Source organism: Castor canadensis, chromosome 15 (assembly GCF_047511655.1).
Source record: "Castor canadensis chromosome 15, mCasCan1.hap1v2, whole genome shotgun sequence".
Classification (NCBI taxonomy): domain Eukaryota; kingdom Metazoa; phylum Chordata; class Mammalia; order Rodentia; family Castoridae; genus Castor; species Castor canadensis.
In genome coordinates this window covers 98,592,071-98,617,342 of record NC_133400.1, presented here as the reverse complement: position 1 = coordinate 98,617,342, position 25,272 = coordinate 98,592,071, and the positions used below count along the sequence as shown (strand labels likewise).

General features: G+C 45.2%; 1 protein-coding gene across 6 annotated transcripts in view; it reads right to left on the bottom strand.

Moving 5' to 3' along the window:
- B3galnt2 (beta-1,3-N-acetylgalactosaminyltransferase 2) overlaps positions 1-25,272 on the bottom strand; it is a 58,847-nt gene that overhangs the window by 21,750 nt on the left and 11,825 nt on the right. For 3 of the 6 annotated variants that reach the window (XM_074056834.1, XM_020173350.2, XM_020173347.2), the window contains exons 3-11: positions 24,268-24,368; positions 20,451-20,644; positions 15,359-15,529; positions 9,879-9,989; positions 7,123-7,201; positions 5,831-6,014; positions 2,920-3,045; positions 1,624-1,783; positions 1,048-1,104 (exon numbers count right to left, since the gene is read on the bottom strand). In XM_074056834.1, coding sequence (XP_073912935.1) covers positions 1,048-1,104; positions 1,624-1,783; positions 2,920-3,045; positions 5,831-6,014; positions 7,123-7,201; positions 9,879-9,989; positions 15,359-15,529; positions 20,451-20,644; positions 24,268-24,368 — 1,183 coding nt within the window. The remainder of the gene's footprint in view (positions 1-1,047; positions 1,105-1,623; positions 1,784-2,919; positions 3,046-5,830; positions 6,015-7,122; positions 7,202-9,878; positions 9,990-15,358; positions 15,530-20,450; positions 20,645-24,267; positions 24,369-25,272) is intronic. The other 3 variants (XM_074056833.1, XM_020173348.2, XM_020173349.2) reach the window with 3 other exon arrangements.

Genomic DNA, 25,272 nt, shown 5'->3' with positions numbered 1-25,272 from the left:
GGCACTGGACTCAGCTCCGACTGGCTTCTTCCCAGCAACGTGGCAGAGTGTGCGTGGGGAGAAAATGCTGAGGGACATTACAAATCTTTCAAAGCATGACTGAGCTGTGGTAGTGAGGAGCTCCTGTGCACAGGGGTGGGCGGGACGCGGGGGTCAGCATGGGGCCTCCGGGTATGGGAGAGAACAAAGCTTCCTAGGCAGGAGGCCCTGTCAGCCTCAGCCGGCGTGCTTCCCTGCTGCTGGGCAGCACACAGTGCAAGCCCCCTCTGCAAAGAAAGCTATCAGTATTTTACAGATAGGCCTTGGTTCCCAAAGACATGAGGTCCCAGTACAAAGCACAAGCTCCACAAACAGCCAGCACCCTACAGAGTCAGACCAGCACCTGCCACACAGATGAGAATGACAGGACACAGACCAGATCTGCCTATTCCACAGTAAGTAAACATGGGGCTCAAAGTGCGACTGAGGATAAGGCTGCCCAGCTGACCACACAGTGGGAGGCACACGCCTGGGGTTGCAGCTCTGCACAGGCTCCTGAGGGGCAGCCCTGAATGTTTCTTTTGTGCCCTGAACCTTCTGTGGTCAAAGGAGAAGCTGGAAGAATTCAGAAGGAAGGAAATGTCCGAGGCAAAAGCTTGCTTTCCCCCCCCAAGGCTCCTAATTTCCATCTTGGTCTTTGTGGATTCATTTCTCTTTCTGGCTCAGTAGTCCGTGTGCTTTAAACGCTGTCTAAACAAAGAGAACTTCATCACGGATGATGAAGTCAGATTAGTCAGGGAGCCGAGGGGTCCTTACACTGCCAGGTGCCAGCAACTCCCGTCGTAGATCCTAAGTTTTAAAGCTGCAAAGAATTTCTGACCAGCTCTATGGAGCCCTAATTCTTTGTGGGTCAGGGAACATTTATTCACAGCATTTCCTTCTGGTTTAAACTTAGAAAACTTCTGCCCCAGGGATAACGAGGTGGATTTAGTTTGAAGCTCGCTGGGTAGAAGCCTCATTTCCAGTACACCCGTGGGCCCCGAGGCCAGCGCCTTGGAGCTTGCTTACCTGGTGTCTTCTAGGTCCTATGGCCGCCATCCAAATGCCCATGCTCACATCTTCCCCCTGCACGCAGTGCCCAAGGTATAAATGCAAAACCTTAGTGCTGTCTGTAAAGGCGCCACGCCTGCTCCCAGCTTCTACTTTCTGACGTGGCATGACGTAGCCCTGACACACTAGTACCGCTAGCTGCCCACTCAGCGAGGCAGAAGAGGACCGCCCCTCTTCTCACGTGCCTTAGACTGCAGCGCCAACGTGAAGTGTGTATAACTAGGCAGAACCAGAAAGAAATCTGTATGCCACGAACCTACGCTTGTCTTTCTTTTTTCTTTCTTCTCTGTACTGGGGTTTGAACCCAGGGCTTTCTAGGCAGGTAGATGCTCTACCACTGCCAGCCCCAGGAACTACACTTGCAAATGCAGACTGAAAACATAGTAAACAGGCTCAAACAAGACTCAGGAACAGATGTGAGGGACAGCAGGGGTACACCCTAACCTTTAAAGGGTGACTCCTAAACTGAGAAGACAGCATGCTTCTCTGCATGGGAGGCTGGATTACTGACCTAAGTAGGAAACCCTCCATTACCTGGTAGGTCTTTAACCTCCCTGAGTTGCTTGCCAGCCAGTCAACGATGTCCCTGGAGATCACGTACCCAGACCCACACGCAAAGGCAGGGTACGCTGGGCTAGGGTACTCCAGCTCCTGCCACTTTCCAGTTCGGTCCACTGCCCAGTTCAACCTGAAACTGAGATGTTAATAAATGTGCCTTTTTTGTGTTCTTCTGACACGTATCTTACCACTATTAGACTAGACTCCTATTATCACAAGAAATGAACAAGTTTGTAGAGCAGGGAAGAATGAGAAAAAACCCTTTTTTTTTTTTTTTTTTTTTTTTGGGAGGTTCTGGGGTTTGAACTAGGGCCTCCTATCTGCTAGGTAGGTGCTCTATCACTCAAGCCACTTTACCAGCCCTTTTTGAGTTATTTTTTTTTTTTGGCAGCACTGGGGTTTGAACGCTGGGCTTCACACGTGCTAGGCAGGTGCTCTTACTGTTTGAGCCACTCCACCAGCCCTTGTGATTTTTTTTCAAGATAGGGTCTGTTTGCCTGGGGCTGCCTTTGAACTGTGATCCTCCTGATCTCTGCCTTCTCAGTAACTAGGATTATAGGCTGAGCCACCAGCACCTGGCTGTGTTGAGATGGAGTCTTGCTTTATGCCTTTGACAGTCTGGACTAAGATCCTTCTATCTGTCCTTCCCCACATAGTTGGGATGACAGGCAGAGCCACCTTGCCTGGCTATTGGATGAGATGGGGTCTTGCAAACTTCTGACTGTGATCTTCCCAATCTGTCTCTGGAGTAGCTAGAATTACAGGCATCAATCACCTCACCTGGCTAGAGAAAAACCTCTTCATCTAAGGAAAGGCATTATCATTTACTCATTGGTAGTTTATATAAAAGATTGGGAAGGTACATCCTCTAAAAGTTTCTGAATGGAAAGTAACAAAAGAGCACTGTGTGTTACCTAATGAAAACAAACAAAACAAAGCTTGCATCAAATCACTAGTCCTGTTCCGTACTCTGAAGCAGCAAGAACATGCACGCGGATCCCAGCACAAAATGCACCACAGCTCTGAGTGCCGTTTACTTGTAGGTCATGGGAATGAAAGCCCCGCCTTTCTCTCTCCTTCATCTCAGGTTAGCCTGAGGTTTTTCATTTAAAAACTTTACTAAGTGTGGAGTAACAGCACAGTGACCCAGGACTCTCAAGAGGAAATGTCCTCTTAACCACATTTTCCTTGTGAAAAATGACTTGCACACATTTTGCCTTGGTCACCTTTGGTCAGGATATGAATGCCAATGGCCAAGCACATTTCACTTACTTTCCCCACCAAAAATTAGGCCCATCCAGATTCTTCTGGGCAATTCGGTTAAATACAGCTTCTAAGTCTATGTAACAGTCGTCATCTGTCTTCAGCAACAAACGGAAGCTGGTGGTCTCCATGGTCCTGTTGGCAGGAGGGGGACATGCACGTTAGTGCAGCCCTGCAAGGAAACAACGCGACACCAAGCAGCTGTCACTAGAACTAGTTCAGAGCTGCCTGTACCACCTGGCTGCATCCTTGGTGTCTCTCACTCCTTGAACACCACTGCTCTCCACGATGGCCCCACGGCGCATTTACTAAGTGCGTAACGTGGAGGCTCCACAGTGATTTTAGAAGAGAAAGGAAAAGTACAACATGTGTTCTAACAAATGGTCCTTGGTCACTATTCCCTGCTGGGCTGACTGGTCTACCAAACATCTGAACCTTGCCAAGTGTTCTTAGTGACAAAGACCCAGGCTTATGGGACAGGCTTAGAGCTCTCACAATACTGTTGTATGAAGAGCATTCCATACTATTATTCATTTTACCTTTAAGATGTCTGATGGTTTAAAAACCTGAGTTATGGCCGAGTATGGTGGTTCCTATAATCTCAGCTACACGGGAGCTAGAGATTGTGGGGATTTGCCAGTGTGGCAAGAAGAAGTTGGTGAGACCTTATCTTAACCACCAAGTTGGGTACGGTGGTACAACACTTGTAATTTCAGCTACTGGGCAGGCATAAGCAGGAGGACTGAGGTTCCAGGAAAGCTCAGGGAAAAGAATGTGCAAGGCCCATCTCAATCAAAGCTGTCATCCCTGCTGCGCGGGAACATGAATAGGAGGATCACAGTCCAGGCTGCCTGGACATAAACGGGAGGTTCTATCTGGAAAATGCATAAAGGAAAAAGAGCTAGGGGCGTGGCTCAAGTGGCAAAATGCCTGCCTTGCAAGTGCAAGATCCCAGTATCAACAAAACAAAACTAAAATGCAAGGCCCTATCTGAAAAGTAATTAAAGCAAAAAGGGTTGTCGATGTGGTTCAAGTGGAAAAGTGCCTGTCTAGCAATCATAAGGCCCTAAGTTCAAACCCCAGTACTGGGGGGGAAAAGCCAAAAACCCCACCCTGAGCTCTGACACTGAAACAGATGTTCCCTTGGGATCACTTTCCAGCCATTAAACATTATTTATGACCCTTTAAGAAGAACAGGCGGTGACATCAAAAGATACATAATGGAGTTGGGCAGGGTGGTGCTGTAATCCCAGCTTTTGGAGGAAGTTCTCACAATTTGAGAACAACCTGGGCAGTTACAAAACTCCATCTCAAAAACAAAAGGGCTGGGAGTGTAGCTCAAGTGATATAATCCCCACAACCACAAAAGATAAACAAAAACCATGATGACCACTAAGAACTCGAACTCCTTCACCTCCGCTGTCAATCTCGGAACATCTCTGTTTTAAAATGCAGTCTTGCTGGGGAACCAGCCACAACAGAAATTTCACAAAGTGAAACCTGGAGAAAGCTTCACTAGGTCAAGGGATGGCAAATTTAGTGAACACGGTTCCTTATCAAATATCCCATTAAGCTCGTTTCTAATTCAGGGCATAAGGTGCGTACAGTTTTTCCTGATTGGAAATAAACCTTTGTGATAAAGGACATTTAAGTCATTGGCACCTCAGCTAAATCAAGATGGCAGAATAATGACACTTACATGACACTTGGGCTGGGTGCAGTTCAGTAGAAGAGCACTTGCCAAGCATGCATGAGGCCCTGGGTTTGATTCCCACAAAAACCCAGAAAGTATCTGAAAGCACACCATGGAGGTGAGGTGGTGTGGACAGCGGCAGGGAGTCTGAGGGCCAAGAGGTTAATATGTGCATAAAGAAAACCTGCACCCTGGGAAGCACCTCCCGGTAGAAAGTCCTAGGAGGACGCCCCTCACTCTGCCGGGACTCACTTCCCCTTCCAGACCTGTTTCCACCCTGGACTCCATCTATGCCTGGAGCGCCCATCAGTGGCCTTGAGATGCAGCTGTCCAAACCTGGTCCTGTCACCGTTCATACACTGGACCATCTACCACTCAGGACCAGGAAATACTCAAGAGCTTCCACAGAGAAGGAAAGAAGACAGAGACCCTGGGATCCCCTTTACAGGTGGATGGAGGTGGAAAGTCTCCATCCCGCAGTCAGGGGAGACACTACTGAGGGACTCAACGGGACACCATGGTATCTCAGGTAACTAGTAACACTGGCTACATAAGGTAAGTATTACACGTGTGCAGTTATAAACAACAGGGAGACTAAAAGCAACTGGATTTCAATGAGCCATCCACCAAAGTCTGGGAACCAAGGCAAGTAGTTCTCTCTCCTTCTTTCCCTTCATCTTTTTTTTTAAGAGCCAGGGGTCTCACTGTGCTGCCTAGGCTGACCTGAACTCCTAGGCTAAAGGGATCCTCTTGCTTCAGCCTCCAAGTAGCTGCGACTTTGGGCATACCCTACTGTGCCTGGCCCAAGGCAAGAAGTTTTTAAATTGGTGAAGTAGAGTAAGCAAGGTAGATTTATGTGAGCAAAATTCAAATTAGCAGACTGGGTGTGACTACATTAGGGAGTTTGGGTGGGGTATGACACAACTGACAAGGGACATCTTCAGACTCCCTCACCTCCGTCTGATGCTAACTGGAGAGAAGTCCAGGAGTGACTCCAAGTGAGTCAACTAACTTTGCCTTGTTTGTTTTGGGCCACGTGTAGATCTACCCATCCAAGAAGGAAGCAGCGGCACGGTAGAAAAGGCCTGCGCCAGGAGCCAGGAGCCAGCAGGCCACATCCCAGGGGTTCAGTGATCTTAGGTTTCTGACATTTAAAACGTCAGCAGTTTATGTTGCTAAGTTGTTTCTCATTCCAAAGAACAACACACTAATCACTTTCCAGCCTACCATCTATAGAAGCTGAGCAGCTTTGCAGGGACATTTCGGTAAGTGTCCACGACATCCACAAAGACGATGTCGTCATGGGCGCGGCCCTCCTCCTCCAGTAAGGCATCTTCTTCCCGCAGACCCCTCAGATGAGTCACCATTCTCTGAGGCCGGGAATGGAGGCTGCGCAACAGAGCATCGCCCTCTGAAAGGGAAAGGCGACAGCTGCAGAAAAATGCATGACCTAGAAGTTATGATGTCATCGATTCCTCCCCTCCAGTAGTGTAACGGAGTCGCTTGTTAGGAACTTCAAGTAGAAGCGCAGCTGGGTAGAGTCCACCCGTAGACGCAGTCTTGGAGGCATTACTTTACACAGGTGCAGGCCATTCACTCCAAGGTGACGTGTAACACTGGGAGAGCAGCCAACCTCACCTAACCCTAACTGTGGTCTTTACATAATAGAACACAGGAGTTAAAAAAAAAAAGCAATCGTTCGTTCTTTTTTTTTTTTTTTTTTGAGACAGGGTTGTCACATAGCCCAGGTTTGCCTGGAACTTGTGATCCTCGTCTCAGCTTTCTTAATCTTCCAAGCGCTGGGATTACAGGCATGCACCACCAATGCTTGGTTGAACAATCTATTTTAATTTTGGTACTACTGGGATTTGAACTCGGGGCCTATGCTTACCTAGCTAGCTAGCGCCTAACACTTGAGCCATGCTGCCAACTCAAGCTACTTTTTTTTTGGTGGTACTGGGGTTTGAACTCAGGGCCTCACACTTGCTAGGCAGGTGCTCTACCACGTGAACTACTCCGCCAGCCCTTTTTTTGTGTGTTGGGTATTTTCAAGATAGGGCCTCGAGAACTATTTGCCTGGTCTGGTCTCAAACCACAATCTTCTTGACCTCTCTCTCCTGAATAGCTAGGATTACAGGTGTGAGCCACTGGCACCCAGCCCAAGCTATATATATATATATATATATATATATATATAGCGGTATTGGGGCTTGAACTCAGGACCTCCTTGAGCCACTCCACCAGCCCAATTTTTTGTGGTAGGGGTTTTTGGTTTTTTGTTTTTTTTTGAGATAGGGTCTTGCGAACTATTCGTCCTGGCTGCCTTTGAACTGCGATCCTCCTGATCTCTGTCTCCTGAGTAGCTTGGATTATAGGCGTGAGCCACTGGTGCCTGGCTCACTTTAAGATTTTTGTAACAAGCTATCTTTTAAGTGACAAAAAAGATCACCTTTTTTTGTGAGCATATGAAGTAACACTAAGTACGTGAGGTTCAGAATGCTTTTCAACTAGCTACTCACCCTGAATAGTGTAGATAAAACCACCTGCGACTCCCTCCACACCTTCCAGGAATTCATGGGGCAGCAGGCCCTCGCCAGCCTGAAAGGAACAAGAATACAGGTGGTTGGTGTGTCACTACAAAAAGCAAATCCATTAAAATGTTAAAACTGACCCGACAGAAGTCATACTAATTCCACCACAGCAGGTAAATCCATCTAAGAGGCTGGTACGCTAGACTGTCAGGGTGACACACACACTTTAACATCTTTATTAAAGACCAGGTGCGCAAGCTCCAACCTATGGAGACTCGTGTTCTCGTACGTGCAACCACAGTACTACAAAACCGATTTATTTTACATCTCGACTCACCACTTTGCAAAATATTAAATGTAAATAATGATTACTTTCGATTTTTTTTTTAAGAGTGAAAATCCTCATAAAGCTGGGCACTGGTGGCTCATACCTATAATCCTAGTTACTTGGGAGGCTGAGACCGGGAAGACTGAGGTTCAAGGACAGCCTGGGCAAACAGTTCTTGAGACCCCCACCTGCAGAATAACCAGAGCAAAAGTGACTGGAGATGTGGCTCAAGCAGTAGAGCATCTCCTTTGCAGGCATGAAGCCTTGAGTTCAAACCCCAGTCCCACCAAAAAAAAAAATAAATAAATAAAATCCCGAGTCCAAAGAGATGTTGGCACATTTGGAGATCACGTGGCCATGCAGATAAAAGCTGTGAGGTCAATGGTCTCCGACACTCAAATGACACTACTGACTACCGATGCTATTTAAGTCGACAGCCTACTACAGCGGCCACAGCCAGGATCAGAGGGGCTTTCTTCATCCGTGTCAACCTACCCGCTGCCCTTCCTCAAACTGAGTGCTCTCTTCCTGCACGCTGCCCGCCAGCAATGGGCATGTTCAAGGCATTCCTGCTGCACACTGATCTTATCGGAAGGCTTACTACCTGGCTGTTGTTTTTCCAAGCACATCTTTTCAGTGGAGCTGAACTGTGTGCAGCACGGTTTTAAAGCAAGTAGAATGAGTATTCAGGGCTGGGGGCATGGCTCACATGACAGACCACCTACCTAGCATGTGCAGGGTCCTGAGTTCAAACCCCAGTTCCACCAAAACAAACAAAAATAACAATAAAAGAAAGGAAAAGAAAAAAAAAGAGGCAGTATTTGGAGGTCATAGTGATAACATCACTTAATTTAAAATATGGTCTGCAGCTCACTGCCGAGGAAGTTAACGCTACTGAATGCTGTAGGTCAAACCCCAGTCCTGAAAAAAAAACCAATCAAATCAGGGCCTCCAAAGCAACGTATGCACTACATACACACTTGTGCCTGTGTGTCTGTGCGTACTTGCTCCTGCCCCGTGAGAGCTCCATTTCGGACCCGGGCAACCTCCTGCTGCCGCTCTGCTGCCCTGCAGGAGGTGTGCAGTGAATGCTTTTTTGTTTGTTTGCTACAGAGTCTCACTATGTAGCTGCCCAGCTTGGGCCTGAACTCATGATCCTCCTGCCCCCCTGCCTCCTTCATGCTGGGATTACAGGTGAGCATTACCATTCCAGGAACTTTTGTTTTTTTGGTGGCAGAGTCTTGCTAAGCTACATAACTCAGGCTCCTTCTTCCTCAGACTCCAAAGTGCTGGAATTACAGGAACACACCACGCTGCCTGGCAATAAATGCTTTTTGAATAAGTAATAACATATCACATGATATTCATGCTAACCTCAGGAGTCAATTCAGTGAACAGGGTTAATACTCCAATCACTGAGTTGTGAATTTAAATGCCAAATGCTTTCCTAATCATTAGACTCAAGCAACAAGGGGAATAAAAGGCAGTCTGCAACACCGCCACACTCGCCATTTGTTCAACACTATAGTCTCACCATGCCTTCCTTATCATCCTAAATGAGAAATTTACCTGTTAAATTTGTTTTTTTTTTTTTTGAAATTTTTGCCAAATTTATTTATTTTTTTCTTTTATTATTCATATGTGCTACCTGTTAAATTTGGATTTGCTTTAAATCTGAATGAGAAAAATGAGTTAGAAACCCCAGAGTTGCTTCACCCAAATTAAATGAAAGCAACTATTCAATCAATCTTATTTTCTTTTTTTTTTTTTGAGATATGGTTTAAGTTGTCCAGGCTAGCCCTGAACTCCTGGACTCAAGTGATCCTCTTGCCTAGTTTCCCAAGTAGCTGAAGCTACAGGCTCTCACCACCACACACTTTACATGGTATCTTGCTGTGTAGCCCAGGCTGGCCTCAAACTTATGATTCTCCTGCCTCAGCTTCCTGAGTGCTGGATTAGATGTCCATGACTGTGCCCAGCTTTCATTTTTTTTTTTTTTAAGTGGTACTGGGGTTTGAACTCAGGGCCTTGTGCTTTCTCAGCAGGTGCACCACCACTTGAAGCACTCTTCAACCCAATGTTTTCCCCTATAGTATTTTAACTGACATTTTGGTATCAAGGTGAGACAGTGAATGAATGTGTCCTTATAGAATAGTGACTTAAACTATCAAACTTTAAAAATACACCAATCTTAAAGCAAAACTATTCACTAGTGTAGGCACAAAATCGCACACACGTTTGACGTTCTGTCATCACTATGGTGACACAGAAGCATTTTTCTACTATCTTCTAAAACAGGAGAAACAGAACTCGACAATGCCTGGGATGGTGTTCAAATAAATTCTACACACTTTTGTGCATCAAGAAAGCTAAAATACATCACTAACCTAAACAAGCAAGCAAAAGGATGGCTTACTGTGATGACTCTGAGAACGCCCCCTCCATCGTTTACTGCCACTTTGTGAAGGTTTCTTGATACCAGGCCATGGAGGTCTTGGCTCTCCCACACAATTGTACCTTCAAAGCTCTTTGGGAAAAATAAGAGTAGCGAGTCAAGTTCTTCATGCTTCTCACTTGGGTTTTAAGTAAGAGCTCAGCTAAGACATTAGACAAGAGTTCGAGTTCATCCAGAGCACGTCAGTCATAGGTTTTACGAACATTTTGGGGTGTGTGTCTGGTTGTTTCAGTCAGGTTTGCAGATACCTGGCATTTCCCATGTGTCAGAAGTAGGTGCTGCTGTGCAGCTGTCACAGGCAGCCGCTCCTTCTCATGTGGGTGGCATGCCTCTGAGTGGGTGGGTCTACTCGAATGCTCCCTCCTATCAGACACTTAGTTGAGACCAAATATTTACTAAAATAATGGAGGAATGCTTGCTGTAAATATCTATTTTTCAGCTGGGGATTGAATCCAGGGCCTTACTTATGCTAGGAATCACACACCCAGCCCTTTTGTTTGTATTTTTCTTTCTTTTTTTTTTTTAGATAGCTTCCCTGACTTGCCTGGGCTCCGCCTTAGCTCCCAAGTAGCTGCCCACAATTCTATCACAGCTACCCATTTTGTTTAATACCGATCACTCACGCTATTTCTTATTTATTTTCCTATTGTCAAACTAACTGCCCAAAGTACGAGCTTGTCCTTCTTATCCACCTTCACGTCCCCAGTCCCCAAGACAATGTCTGCTGACATAACGTGAAGCTGAAAGTCACCCAAAATGGTGTTTTGGTCTACACGTAAGGACACAGCTCTAATATAAAAAAAAAAATTCCTACATCACCACACCTGGCTTCAACTGATGTACCTGTAAGCATCCTTAACTGTTATCATCTATGAAGCTCCTAATCACTGTGGGGAGCCCTGGGGCACACCTTGCAGACACACCTCAAGCCATGTCACCACTTCCTCATCTTTAAAAGAGCAAACCTCAAAGGGCTGCTCTGAAGATCAGTGATAACACAGACTGCAGTGTCCTTGTTTAGAAAAGGCACACCAACTGTGACTGTCCTTTTCAAAAAGGCTCCATTTTCTTATCTTTGAAGGAGTTGACTGTGTCTATACTTTATTTAGGTGTACTGAAATGAAGGTCAGATATGTGTTTGGAAACACAAACATTCCCACAAATAGACATATATGCCAAAAAAAAAAAAAAACCACCCTAAAAACAGCAGAAGAAATTACCAAATATATTAGGCAACAGATGGGTGCCACCACATGCCTTTTTTTTTTTTTTTTTTTTGGGGTGAGACTGGTGCTCCACTGCTTGACCAAACATCCAGTCTGTTTTGCTCTAGTTATTTTTTGGAGATAAGGGTCAAATGAAGTATTTGCCTGGACTGGCCTTGAACCTTGATCCTCCCAATCTCAGCCTCCCAAGTAGCTAGGATTACAGGTGTGAGCCACCAGCCCCAGATACATCGTATTCTTTAAACCTAAGGGTCTTATTGTCAAATATTCAACAGTGACCACATATTATTTTCATATTTTTTTATAATCTGGGAAAAATTTTGAACCAAGTATGCATACCCAGTTAAGTAAATTTAGGGTCAATCATTTTTTAGACATGAGTCATAGCTGCACATTTGAGTCTATACTATTACAAAGCCATAGGCTGTGTATTTGGAAATTAGAAATAAAAGCGGAGCAGCTCACATCTTTACGTAATCACAACAGGCCATGATAAGCTAAAAGATGAGGCAAAGTCATTCTGGTGGGGGAAGGGAAGCTCGGACAGAATTTCAAATTACTAGTGAAGAAGTCTTAAAGGAGTCTGGGTTGGCAAAGTGTGAGATTAGAACACATTCAGAAAAGTGTAAAGCTTTTGTATGACTGAAGGCTGAGGGAGGAGGTAAAAGACAGGCTGGAGGCCAGTTCTAATGGTTGTTGACAGTCTCCCCACCCCTGAACAGGTGTCTTGACAGTGGGAAGACTGAAGATGCAAGCCCAGGAGTGACACAATCACACTGCAGTTTTAGGAAGGTCCTTCCAGTGGCTGAGTGGCAACAGAGTGTGAAAGGCTGGACAGGAAAGTGGCAACTGGCTATTTACAAAGTCAGTGAGGAAAAGCTATAGCAGAGAGGCCCTCAGCTAGAGCTGATTCACCCTGATACAAGTGGAAACAATGTTTCCAATAATTGGGAGAAGCTGCTTAGTGAAGCTGGAGCAGTAAAATCAATTCCTTAAAATAATGTACCAACTGCCCATTGCAGGAAAGCTGGGCTTAGCCAAGTATTTGGGCATGGTAGCAGTATCTAGGGGAGAAGGACGTAGGAACTGGAAGATACGAACTGACATCCTAGTTTATACGCTGCTTTTCTGAATTTAGGGTCATTCACTGGGGATGTGCACATCCGTAAGTGAAGTAACCGGAAGGAAGGTCAGTGTTAGGCCTGCAAGCTAAGTAGAGCCCTGACAATGGAGGCTGCGAGGTTTAATCCTGAATTTTTCTCGTGACAATGACAACGCCTGTCACTCCTGGTCTACTCTACTTCCTTCTAACCTTTAGTAGCGTAACATTTAGAAGATGGGTAAGGAATGTTAGAAGCACTGGTCAATCTGGTGAGGGCCTGGCTACCAGAGCTGAGGGCGAGTCCCACCCATGACTCTGGGTCAGATGACTAGGAAAAGGAGATGAGACTGGATGGGACAGAGATGACGCAACCATCTGAATGTCCATGGGACATGAAGCAGAGTTCAGGGCACAAAAGCCCATCTGGAGTTCACAGTAAGTCCGGGCAGATGCTAACGGGCAAAATGGTCTACGAAGAATGCGTGAAATAAAAAGAGGACTAGGAATCAGGCCCTACTGATTCACAGTTAGCAGCGAAAGACGAGGATGGTAAACCGTGAGACTACAAATGTACACAATGGGATGGAACAAGCCATCCCTCCCCGGCCATTCAACCCATGCTTGCGATCTGACTTGCTAGTGCCCAGTAACTCCTTCCTAGTACCCAACGCTATTTAGTGACTAAGCCAACAATGTTAATTATGGGACAAATCCACTGGCCCCAAAAAGATCTTGACTTGCTCCCTGAACCTACTTACCCAGCAGTTGTCCTGTCTTCATGCAGGAAGGGAGCTCTACTTCTGCCAGCCTCTGCACCCCTCCTGCTCCAGGTGACAAATGCTTGCTTCTATCCCTCACCTCTTCTCTCACAGACCTGCTTTGTATTCTCTGACGTAAGGATCCTAAAGCCAAAAACCTCCTAAAGTGAAACAACCTATTTATGGTAATCTGTGCTAAGATCATAAAATGAAAATAAAAATCAAGTTGGATGCTGGGTGGCTCCCACTTACCATCCTATCTACTTGAGAGGCTGAGATCAGAAGGACAGTGGTTTGAGGGCAGTCCAGTCAAAAAGTTCACGAGATCTCATCTCAACCAATAGCTGGGTGCAGTGGTGTGTGTCTACTGTACCCAAGATACCCGAGAGGCTGAGCTTGAGATGGTGAGGATCCTGGTTCTATGCCAGCCCAGGCAAAAAAGTTTGCATGACCCCAACTCAACAGAAAAAAGCTGGGCATAGTGGCACCTGCCTATCATTCCAGCTACAGCACTGAGTGTAAAATTAGAGAACTGCAGCCCAGGCAGAGACCCCATCTCCAAAATATCCAGAGCAAAAAGGACTGGAGGAGTGGCTCCAGCAGCAGAGTGCCTCCTAGCAAGCATAAAGTCCTAAGTGTATTTATTTTTTTCTTTAATTTTTTTATTGTTGTGCTGAGTGGGGGGTATACCTGGCATTTACAAATGTGTAATACCTGAGTTCACCCCCTCCATCATTTTTCTTTATCCTGTTCCTGGGATAGTTTCAATAGGTCTCATTTTTCCATTTACATGCATGCGTACACAGTATGTACACCACATCCACCCTCCCACACCTTTCCCCACCTCCACCCCCCTCTCCAAATCCCCCCCACCGCAGGAATGTAAAGTCCCAAGTTTAAACCCCAGATGCACCTTTCTGAATATCAGCAGGGAAGGTTCACCCACTCCCCAACTTCATTTTTATTACAAAACAGTTCAAACCCACAGAAGAGCTGAAATCACTGAGCCTCACGAGCCAGATTTGCACATTTCCTTCTAATACTTTCCTGTTGTTAAGATCCTTGAAGTAAAATGCAGTTATCACAAGACGGTTGCATGTGTCTTGTTCCCTAAGAACAAGGACATTCTCCAGGAAAGTGATAGTTCTCATGAGCCAACAAAACATTTCCTTCTCCAAGGTTGACTGCAGACTTGTGATCAGCTGCAGCTCTACCCTCGGGCTCCTTCCTCACAAAGCCCCTCAAGCTCGAGACACTGACTTTGGGGGGGCGGAGGGGGGGTCCGTTCCTTCCCATGCACTCGAGGGTGCAGAGCTTCACCCTGGTCCCTCTGCCTGCCAGGTGCTACAGTCACCCCACAGCCAGCGCTAACAAAAGAACTTGTCTCCAGACATTGCTGAACGTCCTGTGAGGCGCAAGTGTTCCGGGTGAGAAAGCGCTCCACTATAGAACAAGACCCCAAATCTAGATGAGAAGTAGAAGCACTAACAACAGAGTACAGTCAGTTGGGGGCAAGCATAGTTTCTAAGCAGTCCTCCTATATGAAACCAGTTAGTCCCAGAAAAGTCCTCTACCTGGTCAACACAGGACCTCCACCTCAGAGGACCCACGCAGCAAGGGTACCTCACACAGGTCCCAGAGTCATGAAGTGGTAGAGACAGGACTCAAACTCACATGTGCTACACCTGCCTGTAACACCCCCCACCACACACAGCTACTCACTCACAGGGGCATCACTATCTCTCCTACACAGACCACACATACCAAGTCTTTTGTGAAAATCAACCCCAAAATGCCTGCAAGAAGAAATCACGTATTTTAGAAGTGTGTTTGCCTTTGACCCAACAATTCATCCTAAGAAGTAATCAGTTACACACGTAAAATAGAGGTGCAAATCATGTTCACTAAGTACACTGAGAAGCTAGAAATACACCAATATCCAACACAGAGTTAATAAACAATATTTGCATACAATGTCATTCTGTGCAACTATTAGGAAATATGAAATAGATTTCTATCAAAAGATGTTCAGATGTCAGAGAAAGGAAATCATAAAGGGTGAGCGATACAATCTAGCGAAGTACATATGCAGAAGCCACGGTGCTAAATGTGAGCATCTCTGAGTTAGGACACTCGGGGGTCTTCTCTCTAGCTGATGCGCATTTTCTATTTGTTCGAGTGTTTTAGTTCTGCTTCTGTTGAAGGTGTTTTAAATGGACATTCACATACAGGTGAAAGGGAGCGCTCTGACACTGACAGAATAACTGCTTGTACTTAATTCTCTGGAGGTCTAACTGCAGAGTGCTCCACTCCCAAGCATCTGCACCCAGCACCCCCTTCTGCCACCTGGACGACCTGGGACTGCCCCGGGCAGCACGCTCCCACTCGGTGAAGGACCGCACCAGCGCCAGTCTTCATGGTGCCCTGTACCTCTGGCAAGATGAACTGCTCCACAGGCTTATACCACAGCTTGTTCACCTGTACACCACAGCTTGGAGGACTGAAGCGAGCAACGAACAGGGCCTCCTGTATTGGGGGGAGGGGCATTGTGAGGGATGGGAAGACAGAGAAACAAAGACAAGGAAATGACTTCATGTTATACATGTGTATCTGACAAGTCTTCAGCAACCTTATGCTTTGGTCAGGAAAGTCTGCAATGGCTGTAACCGTGGTCACTTTCATTGTTCTACAAGTACATGCCTCGGCAGCTTTGGGTTTTCTAGTATCATCATGGTTACTAAGTGATGAAGATAATCAAAGCCTTCATGAAGCTCTTGAATACTAAATATAACTCACATAATCTAAAGAAAACCACCTTGAAGCATTAAGGAAAATCGAGAGGTGTGGCTACATTAAGCCACACACTATAGTATCAAAAACCCCTAAGGGGTTGAGAATAACCCTGAAGATTGCAGCTCTCTATAGGCAGTAAAAGCACTTAGGAATCCCCTTGAAAAAGAACCTTCAGAAGCAAATACAAAACAAAACAGGAAATATAAAAGAGGACACTTTTCTTTGGGCACTGCCCTCTTTTTGAGGCAGAAGCATGTTCTCACTCTCCCATGCCAAGTTACCGCTAAAGCGGTCTGGACCTCGCTGATGATCAGTGGATGGTGAGTACCTCTTTCACGATGCAGCAAGGATACTTTCTGCATTGAGTCTCCCCATAACCCCTTTAGCATCCACCTAAGACCAACCCTTCCTTGAGGACGTAATCTTTGGCTAAAAATAAAGCAACTAGCTGGGCGCCGGTGGCTCACAGCTGTAATCCTAGCTACTCAGAAAGCAGAGACCAGGAGGACTGCAGTTCAAAGCCAGCCAGATCTAACAGTTCCTGAGACCCTATCTTGAAAACACCCAACACAAAATAGGGCTGGTGGAATGGCTTAAGAGGTTGAGTGCCTGCCTAGTAACTGTGACGACCTGAGTTCAAACCCCAGTTCCACTGAAAGAAAAAAAATTAAATTAAAAATAAAACAACTAAAAATTAAATCAACTTGATCAAAATATTGAATATTGTATGTCTGAACTAAAGTATTCGATAGACAGCTCAAGCATTATGAATAGTTAAAAATAAACTATGGATCAAAAATTCACAATTAATCCTAATTTCTAAATACTAACTGTTTCAGTCACCGCCTGGTTTTTTTTTTTTTTTTTTTTTTTTGATGGGATTGGGGTTTGAACTCAGGGCTTTGTGCTCGCAAATGAGACTGGAGGTGTGGCTCAAGCAGCAAGCAAGTGCTTATCACACCTGCAGTTCAGTTCTCTCTTCATGCTTTAGTGTCAGGAGATCTTTCTGTAGTGCTGGGGATTGAATGCAAGGCCTCCCACATGGTAGGCAGCACTTTACCCCTGAGCTACATCCCAGCCCTTCAATAAAATCTTGAACCATGATAGTAAGCACACTACTACAGCTGAGTAGCTCTAGAAAACTTCCAAGTTTTAACCATCAAGGCCGGAACAGTTTGTTCCCTTTCTCTTATATTTACGTCTGTTAACGCATAAGCAAAATGCAGAATCCGTTTTGTTTTGCTTTGTTTTTCTGAGATAGGGTCTCACTATGTAGCCCAGGCTGGCCTTCAAACTACAATCCTTCTGCCTCAGCCTCCTGAGTGCCAAGATTACAGTGTGTATACACTACCATACCCAGCTAACCTCCAGATTCTTTAGAGGAAGAAAGAACAGGACAAACAGGGAGAAAGAAGAAATTCAATCTTAAATTGATTTGTACATTCATTAGGAGACTCTCTAATAGTACATCCATTGCTAATAATCAATATTAACAATACAAAAACATTTTTAAATACAGAACAGAATTCTGCTTCCAGTAACAGCAGACCACTTCCAAAGGTAACAATTATGAACTCTGGGCAAAAATAAAAAGCAACAACCTGAAAGCGCTGCAATTCAAACACAGATGGAACCTGGAGGACAATTACACTTAGAGGAAAATGCCCTGGCAAGGAAAGGGTCACTTGTCAAACACACCCTTGAAGCTGAACCCGAGCAGCCCAGCTAAGGGCAAGAGAATTCAGCTGCTCAAACGGTTTAGAAACTGTCCAGCCTGATAAAACAAAATAAAATCAATACTCTCTAAGGAATATAATGGGAGTTCCTATAATCAATCACTGACAATATCTATGACACAATCTAAGGTTACTAGATGTAAGACGAAACAAGAAACTGTTACCCATCAATAAAGACAGACTCCACAGTGGCTTGCAATAAGCAGACAAGATATTAAGGACCTGGGGAGAGGGGTGGAAATCAACCCAGAGTTCCACATCCAGGAAATATTCCACAATAATAAAGGGGAAAACGGAAAGAATAAAAGAAAATATTTTCAGAAAATGGAAACGAAGTGACTTTATCAGCAGTGGACTTGTACTCTAGGAAATGCTGGACTGGGAGTGCAGCTCAGAGAGTGAGGCTTCCTTAGCACACTCAAGGCCCTGGGTTCCACGCCCAGCATGACAAAAAGAAAGAAAAAACAAAAGCAAAAACCAGAAAAAGAAATAATAATGGCTGATATTTGGATCAGAGAGAGGAAAAAAGAGCATAAGAAGTGGAAACTATGTGGGTAAAGATAAAAGACTATTTTTCTCTAATCCCTGAAAGCCTGACTGTTGAAGCAAAGCTTGTGCCCTGTAGTGTGGGCTTCATGGTGTCACAGAGGTACTGCGCAGGACGACTACAGGAGAGCTGATGTAGGACAATGGAGCCGCAGAGTTGCATAGCTCTCAGATTTTACACAGAGTTTTAACAAGGCTGGTTATGTCAACCATTCCACAAAAATAATAAACAGCTACAACTACAAAGATAATACAGAAATTAAAATGGAACTCCAAAGAATATTCAATCAACTAAAAAGAGGCAGAAAAGGAGGAAAAGACAAAAAAAAAAAAAAAGGTGGAAAAAGTATAAAACAAATGGCGAAATGAACAACTGAAATCTGACCACCTTGCTAAGTGACTTCCTGTGAACAGAAGTTCCCAGACCAGACAAAAAGACCACAGAAGCATGATATCCCACAATACATGAAAGCAGGAATATGTCTGGACCAAGAGTTTACTCTGGGAATAGGACAGGTCTAACATTCCAAAGTCAATCCATACCATCATCCTAACGGTACGGAAGAATCTTGGAAACCCTCCTGCCAAAAAACGACTTGTCAGTGAAAAAGGGAGAACTCACTCATCACACCATATGGTGAATGAGCCACAGAGTCAAGAAGTCTTACTCAACACAGTGCTTCCTATAGGATTCCACTCATGTGTAAAGTCCCAGAACAAGGCAAAAGTACTCTATGGCATACGAAAAAATCCCAACAGTGACTGTGTCTAGGGCACAGGGAAGGAACTGACTGCAAGGAACATAAGGAACTTTCTAGGGCTATCTGCTTCATATCTTCATAGGAGTTAGGGCTAAACAGGTTTATAAGGTTAAAAAAAACTGAATTCAGGGTTAGGCTGACACCTGTATTCTCAGCTACTCGGGAGGTGGAGATGTGGAAGGTTAAGGTTCGAGGCCAGCCTGGTCAAAAAGTTAGCCTGACCCCATCTCAACAAGTAAGTCAACCATGGTGCCTGATTTTGGTAATCACGGTTATACGGGAGGCTATAGGTAGGAAGGGTCTAAGGCTGGCCCTGAGCAAAAAATGAGAGACATGACCTGAAAAATAACTAAAGAAAAAAAAAAGGTCTGGGGGTGTTACTCAAGTGGTAGAGTGCCAGCCTAGCTAGTGCAAGGCCCTGAGTTCAAATCCCAGTACCACCAACAAAACAAAACCCCCATCATACCACTTTACATAACTTTTAAAAAATTATGAACAGATTAAAGTCTAGTTGTTATGCTTGCTGAAGTGTTCAGGGTTGAACAGCTGCAATTCACTCTAAAATAAATTTTTAAGAATAGACTGATGAACAAACACATGTGACAAAGAAATACACCAAGATTCTCACTGCTGCAGCATCTAGCTGATGGTATACAATTGTTCACCGCACAGCTCTTCCAAGTTTTGTGAGTTTATTTAAGTTTTTGACAGTACTGGGGTTTGAACTCAGGGCCTCTAAGATTTCTACCATTTGAGGCCCATCTCCAGCCCAGTTTGCTTCAGGTGTTTTACATAAGGTCTCACATTTTCATCCCTGGGAAGGACTACACTGTGATGAATCTCTTGCACAGGTGGCATGCAACACCATGCTCAGCCCATCTGTGGAGATGAGGGGTTTTGCTAACTTTTTGTCCAGACTAGCCTTGAACTGTGATCCTTCCAACCTCTGCCTCCTGCGTAGCTGGGATACACATGTGAGCTGTCATGCCCAGCAAGTATTCTGATTGTTTAAAACCCAGAAACAGATCCTTTCAAATACAATTCCATCCTATACAACTTCAGATATACCCTGTGAACAAATCAAATTTCTTCAAATTCAGGAACAGACTAACCTCAGTTGTTTTATTTCCCATATTCTGAAGCAGCTATTGGCCTTATTAAAGCTTTTTAGGATTTGAAGAGACAGTAACTCACTTTTCCTAGCAGTTCTAAACTGTTTATACTTACTAGCAATTTTTTTGTTGGAGATGGAGTCTTGCTATTAGCCCACACCAATCTTGAACTCAAATCCTCTTGCCTTCACTTCCCAAACAGCTGTGATCACAGGTGTGTGTCACCACGCCTGGCTCCATTATCAACTTTCAAAAATTCTGAGGCTTTAACAAACTTTAGGTTGGAAATTTCTAATCTGGTCCAACTTCTTTTCTAGACAGAACACATTTATTCCTAGGGAATCTCTATCCAAGCCAGCACTGCATCAACTACAATGCATCCAGGGAGCAAGGGAAGAAAAATGGGGCATGCCTCCTAACCAGAATCAGCTTCCCAATCTGCCACATGCCACCAGAAGTTCTGTTTCTAAGAAGGAATCATGTTCAGAGAAGTGCGTACCTCCTGCTCGGCCTGATAAAGCTTGACTGTGACGTTTCTCTGGAAACCTGCATCACTGGCATCGTAGAACACACCAAGACTGGTGATCACGATTGGGTAGAGGACACGGAAGCTCACGCTGACAACTCGGTCCTCAGACAGCCCTGACGAAGCATCTTCGGAGAGACTGAATGCCTCGATTTCCTGATTCAATACTAAGGATGCAATGAGAATGGGTTTTACACAACGGGACAATGCAATCTTTTATTTTACTAATGTGGAAGTGAAGAGGGCACAAAGACCTGGGTTTGACCCTCAGCACCACCTCAATAAATAAACAGATAAAACTGTCTTCTCTCCCCTCATATACCTACAGATCATTTGGGTCCCCACTTTCGACTCCCTGGAAAGTAGTTTACACTGCAGATGCTCAACAAAAGGAGACCTGTTCCAACTGGAAGTGATGGCTACTTCTCAGTCATAGACATGAGCAGGAGGGGAAAAGGTAGACAGATTTTTGTCTGGGCAAGCACTGCCAGACAGTCTAGACTCCAAACACACTGGATGACAACCAAAACTGTTTTCTTTAATATGATGAGGAAAGAAAAGACATCCTAAATAGAAGAATCTCTATTATAAGCAATAAGTCAAACACATACTAACATTCTTAGATAACATCTATCTTAAATGAATGTACCTCAAACCCAAGCTCCCTGGACACATGAAATCGTGTTGTTTTAATAATGCTGTTAACTAAATCCTACACATCACAGTACCATGGTTAGTGCTCACAGTGAGCTTTAGGTACTATGATACCCCTAAATACTTTTTAGGTAATCAAAAAGAAAATTAGGTTCAATACTAATTTATTCTATAAATATTCTAAATGGGTAGTCTATGCATTATAAATATGAAATTTTTCTATTACTAAAAGGCTCACTCCTTCATTATTAATGAGTAATAGTACTTGGATTGTGTGTGTGGTGTGTGGTGTGTGTGTGTGTGTGCGTGTGTGGTGTGTGCGTGTGTGGTGTGTGTGTGTGTGGTGTGTGTGTGTGTGTGTGCGTGTGTGGTGTGTGTGTGTGGTGTGTGGTGTGTGTGTGTGTGGTGTGTGTGTGCGGTGTGTGGTGTGCGTGTGTGGTGTGTGCGTGTGTGGTGTGTGTGTGCGTGTGTGGTGTGTGGTGTGCGTGTGTGGTGTGTGGGGTGTGCGTGTGTGGTGTGCGTGTGTGTGTGTGGTGTGCGTGTGTGTGTGTGGTGTGCGTGTGGTGTGTGTGGTGTGCGTGTGGTGTGTGTGCGTGTGGTGTGTGTGTGTAGTGTGTGGTGTGTGTGTGCGTGTGGTGTGTGTGTGCGTGTGGTGTGTGTGTGTAGTGTGTGGTGTGTGTGCGTGTGGTGTGTGTGTGTGGTGTGTGTGTGTGGTGTGTGGTGTGTGTGTGTGTGTGTGGTGTGTGTGTGTGGTGTGTGTGTGTGTGTGGTGTGTGTGTGTGTGTGGTGTGTGTGTGTGTGTGTGGTGTGTGTGTGTGGTGTGTGTGTGGTGTGTGGTGTGTGTGTGTGGTGTGTGGTGTGTGTGTGGTGTGTGGTGTGTGTGTGGTGTGTGTGTGGTGTGTGTGTGGTGTGTGGTGTGTGTGTGTGTTGTGTGTGGTGTGTGTGTGTGGTGTGTGTGTGGTGTGTGTGTGTGTGGTGTGTGGTGTGTGTGTGTGTGTGTGGTGTGTGTGTGTGTGGTGTGTGGTATGTGTGTGTGTGGTGTGTGTGTGTGTGTGCGTGTGGTGTGTGTGTGTGTGGTGTGCGTGTGTGGTGTGTGGGGTGTGCGTGTGTGGTGTGCGTGTGTGTGTGTGTGCGTGTGGTGTGTGTGTGCGTGTGGTGTGTGTGTGCGTGTGGTGTGTGTGTGTAGTGTGTGCGTGTGGTGTGTGTGTGCGTGTGGTGTGTGTGTGCGTGTGGTGTGTGTGTGTAGTGTGTGCGTGTGGTGTGTGTGTGCGTGTGGTGTGTGTGTGTAGTGTGTGGTGTGTGGTGTGTGTGTGTGTGGTGTGTGTGTGTGGTGTGTGTGTGTGTGTGTGGTGTGTGTGTGGTGTGTGGTGTGTGTGTGTGGTGTGTGGTGTGTGTGTGTGTGTGGTGTGTGTGTGTGTAGTGTGTGGTGTGTGTGCGTGTGGTGTGTGTGTGTAGTGTGTGGTGTGTGGTGTGCGTGTGTGTGGTGTGTGTGGTGTGCGTGTGCGTGTGGTGTGCGTGTGGTGTGTGTGTGCGTGTGGTGTGTGTGTGTAGTGTGTGGTGTGTGTGTGCGTGCGTGTGGTGCGTGTGTGGTGTGTGGTGTGTGTGTGTGTGGTGTGTGCGTGTGGTGTGTGTGTGTGTGGTGTGGTGTGTGGTGTGTGTGTGTGTGGTGTGGTGTGTGGTGTGTGTGTGTGTGATGTGTGTGGTGTGTGTGTGGTGTGTGTGTGTGTGCTGGCCAACCACTCTACCACTGAGCTACATCCCTGGCCCTGGAAGATATAAAGGTAAAGTTTTCCTTCCTGTTGGTTTTCAACTCTTAACTTCTTGTAGGCTACCACATCATCACTAATACATTTTATGAAGTCCACAATCCTTTGGGTTTCCAGTGAAAGCTAAAAAGCTAGAAAACTTCTGTGTCCCCAGAAGAACACAGTTACATACAAAACTTTGCTTATAAATCCTGGCTAAATTCACAGACATCCTAAGTTAGAAACTCCTGCTTTGTAACACAGACCCAATTTATTTAAAAAGCAAGCTGAAACCCAGGGTCTTGAATGTGAAGTATTTACAAGTCTCAGGAGGCATTCTAAATAACTTCTTAGCACTTACTCTATCTTTGTGTCAGTCTCCATAAGATCGATCTCTCTCTCTCTCTTTTATTGGATAGTGGGGTTCTGAACTTGGCCTCATTTGATACCACTGAACATTTCTGGCCTTCTTGGTCTTAGTTATTTCTCAGGTAGGGTGTTGTGCTTTTGCCCAGGGCCAGCCTCAGACCACAGTCCTACCTACAGCCTCCTTCATACTTGGGTTCATTGGTCTGTGCCACAATGCCTGGCTTTATTGATGAGATGGAGTCTCACTAACATTTTTGCCTTGGCTGGTCTCAACAGTCCTCCTGATCTCCTCCTCCCAAGTACAGCTAGGATTACAGGTGTGAAGTGACATGCCTATTTATTTATTTTTGAGACGCGTCTCACCATGTAGTCTAGGCTGGTCTTGAATTTCTTAGCTCAAGTGATCCTCCTGCCTCATCTCCCAAGTGCTGTGATTACAGATGTGTGCCACCATGCCCAGCTAGAGGTAGCTATTCAGCACCCTCCCACACTCTGTTTGTAGATGATGAAACAGGCAGAGGAGACCACACACCCACAGTATGACAGAACTGGCTGTAGAGCCATCAAGCCTGGATTTCAGAGCCCACATCACTGTGTCCCTAAAAACTGAGGCATATATAACTCTAAAGATTTGACGAACTCTACAATACCAGAAGTTGTAACTAGCACACTGGATAAGTGGACTCACAAGTGAATATAACGGGAAGTGCTAATAAAGACAACGGTTGTAAAATTATTAACTGACTAAAATTGGTTCCTGGTGACACAAAAAACCAATAAGGATTGCTTTCTTCATCCTCAGACTCCCCACTGCTTTTTAATTCTAAGGAGTAAAAAGTATTACTTGTGTGTTTCATTTCTGATTTTTATTTTGCAGAATCTTGGGCAGTAATTTTTGCTTGTTTTGGTTTTGAGGTGGGTCTTCCTATGTCGCCCAGTGTGCTTTGCAGGCTCTACATGTTAGATCTGGTGGCTTCTACTGGACACTAATTTGTAGACAGCGGTCAGAGCAGGACACATACCTGGACTCGTGATATTGAGCAGTCTGCAGGAGTACGGGTCCTCTCTGTCCTCCACAGGCACTTCACAGCCACGAGCACCTATTATGAACTTCACAAGCACACTGAGAGAAGCAGTGCGGTATTAGCATAGTAGTGGACTTCACCTTGCACAGGTGCATTTCCTCAAACTCACTTCAGAGGTTTACTCTTAGATACAAGTATTCAGAAGGATCATCTCTGCCTTTATTCTTCTAGTCTAGCAAGGAGAAGGAATACAATCATCCAAAAGCTGCTGACTACCAAGTGATTTTTGTGTGAGCCAGCTCCCAAAATAAAACAAGTATGAATGTCTGGGGGGCCATCGGCAAAGCTACACCACAGTAAAATTAACTCTCAAACACTACATTTGAAATTTTCCTTTTGTTTTCTTCTATTTCAGCAGCTGCTCCTTTCTATCTAGAAGGAGGTCCCTGCTTCTCCTAGAACTTGTGTAACCTGTGGCTCCTCCCTCCACATGATGAAGTCTGAGGAAGATGATCCAGGGCTTGCCCCAGGATCTCGTTTCAATCTGCTCACTCCTCACTCCTCTCCCTGGACAATCCTTACTTCCAGGCTTCAAGTAGCCTGAGGATGACTCTTACACCAGCTTCTCTACTTTGCTCCTATTGTCCAACTGAAAAATTCTTAAGCTCTTTGGATATCGTCACCTAGATGACCCATAAGTAACTGGGCTGTGACACCTGCTACTGCTGGCTTATGATAGCAAACTGTTAAGTTTTCAGGAACTTTGTGAGATGGTTCTTAAACAAAGCCTTTACTAAAAATTAGATTGCATAAACTTAGAATTAAGTATATTAAAAATGGGCTGGGGATGTAGCTCAGTGGTAGAGCACTTGCCTAGCATGTGTACAAGGCTCTGGGTTTTATCCCCACCATTAATTTTTTTTAAAAAAGGAACCATTTTCTTACTTTACATCACTACCTGGGTTGCACGGTGGGGACACTCTTACAAAACATTACAAATGT